This window comes from Tribolium madens, unplaced genomic scaffold, assembly GCF_015345945.1.
Source record: "Tribolium madens isolate multiple individuals breed KSU strain unplaced genomic scaffold, Tmad_KSU_1.1 Scaffold_20;HRSCAF=117;Tcas5.2_LG4, whole genome shotgun sequence".
NCBI lineage: Eukaryota > Metazoa > Arthropoda > Insecta > Coleoptera > Tenebrionidae > Tribolium > Tribolium madens.
The window spans coordinates 11,643,957-11,652,217 of record NW_025400985.1 but is presented as its reverse complement, the minus strand read 5'-3'; the positions used below and the strand labels follow the sequence as shown (position 1 = coordinate 11,652,217).

General features: G+C 33.9%; 1 protein-coding gene across 1 annotated transcript; it reads right to left on the bottom strand.

The window, feature by feature from the left end:
- Positions 1-5,774: 5,774 nt before the first annotated feature.
- On the bottom strand, positions 5,775-7,643 carry LOC123005412 (coiled-coil domain-containing protein 113-like). Its single transcript, XM_044399145.1, has 2 exons — positions 7,241-7,643; positions 5,775-7,131 (listed from the first exon to the last, which is right to left on the bottom strand). The coding sequence occupies exon 2, from the start codon at positions 7,109-7,111 to the stop codon at positions 5,840-5,842; it is 1,272 nt and encodes a 423-aa protein (XP_044255080.1). The 5' UTR covers positions 7,112-7,131; positions 7,241-7,643; the 3' UTR covers positions 5,775-5,839.
- Between the last annotated feature and the right edge of the window lie 618 nt (positions 7,644-8,261).

The window sequence follows — 8,261 nt, the reverse complement described above, 5'->3', positions numbered from 1 at the left end:
TCATCATTATCTAAGTTTTTTAGAGTAAATGTTAATTTAACAGTTTTATTTTTATTAAGGTTTAATTTATTAGCTAACATCCATTCTTCAGTAAACGCATAAAAATTTTCAATTTTTCTTACAAGTATTTCTATGTTCTTATCAGCGTAACCAAGAGTTGTATCATCCGCATATAAGACTATATTTGGTTCTGAGATGTAATAAGAAAAATCATTTATGTAGATGAGAAACAATAAAGGGCCTAATATTGACCCCTGCGGCACACCATGAGAAATTTCTTTTGCAGCAGACAGTTTGCCATTGATATTTACGACTTGAGTTCGATTACTTAAATATGATTGGACCATAGACACAGCATGCGTTGAGAAACCGTAGAGAGGTAATTTTTTTATTAATATATYGTGAGATACCGTATCGAAGGCTTTACTTAGATCTAAAAACAGTGCCTGATAATGGTCCCTATTTTCAAAAGCTCGGATGACATTATTTATTAACTCAAGAACAGCTGTAGTTGTGGAATAGCCTTTTCTAAAGCCATACTGGTTCGCTGATAAGAGATGATACTTATCCATATGGTCAATCATTTGATTAAATAAAATTCTTTCAAATATTTTTTAAATAATTGGCAGCAGAGATATTGGTCTAAAATTATTGTTATCATTAATATCTCCTTTTTTATATATAGGTATAATTAGTGATTTTTTTAGACAGTTTGGAAATATATTGAGTACAATACAGTCATTGATTAGTTTAGTAATTGGTACTATGAGTTGGTTCTTGATAGTTTTAATAATATCCGAACTGAGACCGTAAATATCTCGGCTTCTTGAACAACTTAATTTATTAAAACAATCTCTCACTTGATTAAATGTTGTGCATTCAAAAAAGAACTCTTTATCATGGTTTGCAAATTTTTTGTCAGAGATAATAGTTATGGGATCAATAGAGGAAGGAGGCAAGGATTCTATTAACTTTTGAGCAGTACCAACAAAAAAATCGTTCAGATCGTCCGGTGTCGATTGAGAAGTTTTTGGTTGTGGTTTAGGTCTATACTGATTTACAATAGTCCACATGGCTTTAGGACTGTATAAGTTTTGCTGTAGAAAGGTGTCATTATTCATGATTTTGGCTTTTGTTATAGCAGCATTGTATTTACGTTTGAAATCAGTCATCAGTTGTTTTAGTTCAAAAGTTCGTCTTTGTTTATATGCATCATTTAGAAAGTATAAGGTTTCTCTCATTTTAAGCAATTCTTGACTAAACCAATTGTTATGACGAATTTTTGAACTATGACAATTTAACATTTTGACTTTTTCAGGAAAAGAGTTTTTAAAAGCATATACAATGTTATTAATAAACATTTGGAATTTGTCATTAGGGTTTATATCAGTATCTACAAAACTCCAATCGATGTTACTTATTAAATTGTAAAAAACAAATTTACCATAATCAGTTATCGGCCTGATAATCTTAGAATATGCAGTATTGTTAAGTTTTGGCTTTATAGTTACATTTACAAAAATACCTAGATGATCAGATAATGATAGATCAGCTGCACTCACATTAATATAATCTATGGGAATATTACAGAAAACATTATCAATAGTGGCATTCAGGCGAGTTGAAAAATTGACAAGAGAACGTAGCCCGTAGCTACTGAAAAAAWCATGTAGAATATTTCTATTATAGTTGTTTTGCTCATTGAAATGAACATTAAAATCACCACCAATCATGACATCATTTACATTACCTTTTAGGCGCTCAAACAATTTTGACAGAATKTCTAAAAATATTTKAATRTCTCCTACTGGCGAGCGATATACAACAATGACGATTAGATTAAATTCTGTAAATAAAATACCTGCTAGTTCACAGTTCACTTCAGATGAGAGTTCACTAATCCACACTAAATTTTTGATATCAGGTCCTTGCTTCACAAGCTGCATCACTCCTCCATGAGCATGTTTAGATCGTGCAAAGTAGGAGGCGGTAGAAAAATCATTGAGATGGATGTTCTCTGACTCATTTTGACTAAGCCAATGTTCACTCAGGCACACACACTTTACGTTTAGTTTCATCAGATTAGAGTCCAATAAATTTAACTTATTTTTGATGCACTGTATAAAACTGTAAAACTATACACTGTTAAAACCGCATCCCGCTATCGTCTTTTGTTTTTGACTTACAGACAAAAATTGACATTTTAGCGAAATCTAAAAAAAATCGTATCTTTGTTATTATACAGAGTGTTCCATTTTTATTGTTACAAATTTAACCAGATGATAGAATATTCAATTTTAAGACAAAAGTTTCCTATAAACATATATCGAAAAATTTTATATAAGGGAGCCACATCCCCTGAAAGGGGTGCATCTTTTAATGGATTTTTTCCAATATTTCAGAAACCATCGTGGATAAAATTACAAAATTTGGTACAACTGAAAACCTTTATACACCCAAATGAATTCAAAGATAAAATGTCGAAATTTTTACTCAGGGGCGTCCTAAACTGGGGGGTTTAGGGTAAAAAGTATTGTAACTATTTTGGTGGTTGGTTTTTGCCACTTTCAGCCACAAAATTCTAAATTTCATAGTTTTTCACAAAAAAGAGGTCTCTTGCATTTTTTCGATAAAACTTACCGTTTTTGAGTAAAATCAGTCTTACAGACCATAAAGACGAAAAAAATTGAAAATAAAATTTGTTTCACCGTTTAAGAGAACCGTGATTAAAAATTTCGACAACTGATCTTTAAATTCGTTCAGGTGTTGAAAAGTCATCAGCTGTACCAACTCTTGTAATTTTATCTATTCTACAATAGTGGGAAAACCCCATTAAAAACGCATCCCTTTCAGGGGGTGTAGCTCGCTAAAGTAACATTTTTTGATACATGTTCATAGGAAACTTTTGTCTTAAAATTGAATATTCTATCACCTGTTTAAGTTTGTAAAAACGGAACACCCTGTATAATTATACAGCCACTTTTTTACGAGGAATTTAATAATGTCACATACCGCGGAATTTGGGTTAGTTTATCATTACTTAATATTCCGTAACAAAAACTATGTTTCGAAAAGAGGTCTCGGCTATTGTGTCATGTTGTAATTGTAACGCGGAAACGCCATCAACATCGCCGAGTCAGCTTCTCGAACCATAATAAATACCCGGAATATTGGGTAGTCGGGAGTCTAATCGAGTCTAGTCGAGTTTACGTTTTGGAGGTATCATTCGCTTGTGTAGTAAGAATCGTGGTTGTAAGATTGGAGTGTGACATGTGCCCTAATCGGATAATGACTGTCTCAATACAGTAAGTGAACTATCTAGTCATTTTAATAAACCTTTTTGTATAAACACACCCATGACTTTCAATCCCACCCTGTGACAATAATGTAGTTAACAATTTTTTTCAGTTATTAGTTTAGCCGTAATAAGATAAACTTGTATTTTTTTAAATCATAAAATCATAAGCGGCTATGGCAATTTTGAACAGCTTATTGTTTTCTGATCTAAAAATACATATTTGTAACAAAATATTTTTTATAACTATACTTAAAAAGTGAAATACATATTTTGTGTGATAATAGTTGGCCATAGAAAAACTATTTCACTCCAAATGTGTAAATAATAATCAATAAGAGTTTTGTGAACTGTAAAATAGATGAAAAAATACATAAAATTATAAAGATTTAAAAAATACGATACGGTAGAAGCATTGAACAAATATCCGAGCGCCTCAGAACAAAATTATTACATATTTTTAAAAAATCAAAAAATAGGAAAAGCAAATGTGTCAACAGTCAACACAATTACGAAAAACATTTTTTTGATGATCTAATGGAGGTAGGATAACACGGAATTTGGGTATTTGAATAGCCATATCGTCATTTTTGTGTCATATAAAATATATTTTATTGAAGAATTAAAGCGGCTTTTTTTTACAACACTCTATGTATCACTAGAAGTTGCAATGGTAATGTTAGCTTGTTTAAAAACAAAGAAATGTTATTAGTCGCCAATAAGTTGATTTACAATTTATTTTGCATCTTTTTCATCACTTAGATAATTTTTTGCTAAAAATGTATTATAATAATTTGTTACAAATATATATTTTTTAGATAAGAAAAAAACAAGCTTTTTAAAAATGACATAGTCATCTATGATTCCCATTTAAAAAATACAAGTTTATTTTATTACGGCTAAACAAACAACTGAAAAAAATTGTTAACTACATTATTAAATTCTACGTAAAAGAGTGCCTGTATAATGTCTTTATTTCAAATCTGTGTCTTCTATAATAACGAAGATATGAATTTTTTTAGATTTCGCTAAAATGTCAATTTTTGTCTATAAGTCGAAAATAAAAGACGATAGCGGGATTCGGTTTTAACGAATATTATTTTCTCAAAAAATGAGCCCCAGAATGTATTACTCGTTTTTGGCTAAACGTCTTAGTTTCGGAGATTCCCTATTCGGACATCCAAAATGCAGCACCCTGTACATACTAATTTAAATTTAAAATTAATTGAAAGTAAATTTAAAAAACTTGCTTATTTTTAATATAAGCTCAATTTTATTTTTCGCAAAAATTTTCTATTATGGTGTCGAAAATATTATTAAAATGAAAATCTCCTCTACTGAATAATATTTCTTATCAGCTCGGCTTTCCTTCCCGATAAGTGTCCCAATTACCCTTGAAAGATCCGGCCTCGGGCTTCCCATCCTGCAGTCACGCTCCTGCATGGCAGCTTCCTGTTCGGCCGCATCCTTACCGATAAGCCCGAGTGTAGGTGTGCCGTGCGTGCCCTGCTCCAGATTATCCACGGACATATGAGGGTCGAGTTTGTTATCCCGAGCGGCACGCTTATTCCCTCAGGAACGAAGATTGCCAAAGTTGGGAAGCCTCCGCACTGTCCAATATATACGACCCGAAACATCAAACTTTTCCGCACCGACGAAATATATGTCCGAAGACACGCCTCCCCTTAAAACCTGACAGAATCCGAGATTTATCGACGACCATAACCATCGCCGACACCTGTTCCAGGGCCACGACAATTGTCATCGGAAATAAAAAGGGCGTGAGTGCACGATGGATGCACTTTGCCCGAACTGAGTATTATTTGACTCCGGGTTTTGGAGTTCCAACTAGGAACTAGGAAATTTAATCCTCCAGAGAACGCGAAGCGCTGCATGTAGTGCAATATATATTCTCGGCTTGACCTTTATCAGAATGGAGACGGTTTGAGTGACAAAATGTTAGAAGCGGGACACAAATAATTCAACAGACGATCGATACGATAACAATAAAGTTTGAGGTGGGTGAACAAGACGCAGCAACATCGCACAATCTTCAAGCTGCGATTCAAATAGAGTGAATGGAAAAGGCTTAAATTTTAGTATTTAGGACGAAATTTATGGAAACGAGGTGCTGAGCGAATATTTTCTGTCTAGACACGAACCGTTTTTTTTTTGATCTGAGAAAACGTCGAATGTTTGAAAATTTTCATGTGCTGCTGCATATATTAAATATTATTTTGTTGTTATACGCTTTCTAATTGCTCCTGACATGACTTTTTATTAAAGAAAGATTTATCTTAAATCCGCTTACGCAGGGATCAAATTGTAAAGCTATCTACAAGGTATTAAAAGAAAGCCGCTTTTGTTGTTTTCAATTTTGTTATTAAAAAAACTAAACAAAACATATATTTGGAAGAGTTTTTCAGGCTTTAAACTAATCGTCGTAAGAAATAATTAAAAATAAATGCAATAAGGGACCAAATTTCATACTTTATATATTTAAAAAACAAAATAAAAAAAACTAACATAATGTACATTTAGCGCCTATTTGAACCAAGAAGGATGTGTGCGAGTACATCTAAATATTCTCTTCATGTCTGCTACTGCAATACTCAACGCCAATTCTTTAATCATTTTTCGTCTTTCCCACACTTTAAGCTCTTTTTTTGCATTATCGACATCAGCTTTCATTCGAATATACTCCAAAACATCGGGAGCAGAATAATGTTCAGATCTTTCTTTGCTCTGGTCATATTTTCTCTTGACTTGGTCCAACTCTCTGTAAAGCTTCTCTAGTTCGTCGTCTGACTTCATAATATCAATCTCAAACGTCTTAATACTTTGAACAAGCGTTTCTTTTTTGGCCACTTTCTCTTGCAGAAATTTCTTCAACTGAGTTAACTTCAAATTGCCATCAGCTGTCATTCTCTTCATTTCCATGAGAAGAAAATTTTTGCTTTCGATATGTTCAATTAAGTGAAGATTCTCGACTCTGAGTTGATCAAAATCGACTTCTTGCACATGTTCTCCGATTAGTTTTTTATTAGCTAGGAGAGTTGCAGCTTTGTGGTATTGCACCTTGAGAGAACTGTGTCTCAATCTGATTTTGTCACCAGTCAAGCGAGATTTTTTCATCCATTCGTCAAAAAATCGGACAAATTTTTCAAGTGTAACTGGACCGGAGTTTTTCAACTCTTCAAAGTGTTCAATAGATTCGCGTATTTCTTCGTTTCTGATTTCCATTTCTTCGATGTTTGAAAGTAACGTGCGTTTTACTTTTCTCGAATGATTTCTTATGGTTTCAAGATGTTTCTCAAACTCTTCCATGCATTTCATTACCATGTCTAGTTTTTGTGCGAGAATAATTTTTGGTGCTTCTTTATCGGAATAAAGATCGGAATCAAAGTGTGAAAAAGACCCGACTGATGCTCTTGGTCGTCCTGATATAGACGCTACAGAGCCTCGAGGTCTTCCGGGCAAAGACGCAATAGATCCTCTTGGACCAGAGACTCCAAATCCTAGATTTGTAATTGAGACGACGGAACCTCTCGATGAAGCTCTTCTTCTCTCTGCCACCGCTTGTAATCTGTCAGCATTGATCCGTCTTTTTTCCTGCAGTTCCGCCATTTCTTTAACCGCCTCAGAATCATTTTCTTGCAAAAATTTGTAAAAAACCTCATTTTCAATCTTCAAATGCTGGACTTTACGTTGAAGGTCTTTCATTGCTCTAATAATAGCAGGAGGATCTAGATCTTCAAGTGCATGTTTACTCCTTGTTAAAAGTTGTTCTGACCTTTGAGATCGTCTACCAAACATTTGAGACGGTCTTGCTGATTCTGAAAAATATGATCCTGATGATCTCAATGCTTCAGCAGACAAATCTGTCTCATCTTTGTCCATACTAGTTACTGACATACGTTGTGACTTTTTACTTTTTATACTCACAACAGAAGGTCGGGTACGTTGTTGACGATCTGATCGAACAGAAATGTTATCAAAAGAAGTTGAGTCAGGTTTTGATACATCATCTTGAGGAGATTCTGTTTCTTTATTCTTTTCTGGTAGTACAGTGTTAAACCGAGCCATATTTTCTGGAAGTTTTTTCTGTTGTGTTATTGAATGTAATAAAAAAGCTGCAGTCAAGTCTCCCGAAATTTTTTTCTTAGGGGTTTTGGTCGATTCTGGCTGTATTGGAGGCAAAACTGTTGGAGACGGACTTTTTTCAGTAGTTTTAGCTGTAATATCTCCATCTTGGTTCATTTCAATAAACAAAAATAAACACACAAATAACACAAATGACGTTTGATTGAAATATTTTTGTTTTTGCAGCGATTTCTTGTGCTTTTAACGCAAGCATCTAATCAACTGCTTCAATTAAGCTTAATGTCGGAGAAAATTCCAGCGAACTTCGTCCAGACACATAATCATCAACATTAAGCTCTGATAAGGAAAAGTGCATAGACCAAGGATGCAACTCTGCAATTACACATCAAGGTAATCCTTTCATAATTGCTCCCGGTGTGACAATGCCTTTGGCTGGAAGCCCGTTTGGCAACTCTCCTTATGTTTGCAAAGAATTACATAATTAACAGGAAGGAGGGAATATTATGTTTATGTACTTGGGTAAAGACCGGTAATGTGCCACGTTTATAAATTGATGAAGCTATCGTTTAGTGGTCAGGAAACGAGGAACGTCCGGCGGCTTCGAAAATGTTATGTAATATCATCATATTAGATAATAATGCGCAATTTCGACATGACCTATGCCACTTCCAAGCAATTATCGCACAAGAGGAGGAAATTGACCTCTAATGACACAATAACAATAACAACTGGGCCGACATAAGTGTCTAGGTCCGAAAATAAATGATTACTTGTAGAATTTTGCAAACAAGAAGGCAAAAATTGAGCTGTGTTCCAGTTCCATAATTTTCATTTCTGTGTTACAAAGTTAAACTGCACTGTG

What these genes read in the sequence shown, in the direction of transcription:
- LOC123005412 (XM_044399145.1), bottom strand. Translation starts at nt 7,111, where the DNA reads ATGTTTGGTAGACGATCTCAAAGGTCAGAACAACTTTTAACAAGGAGT.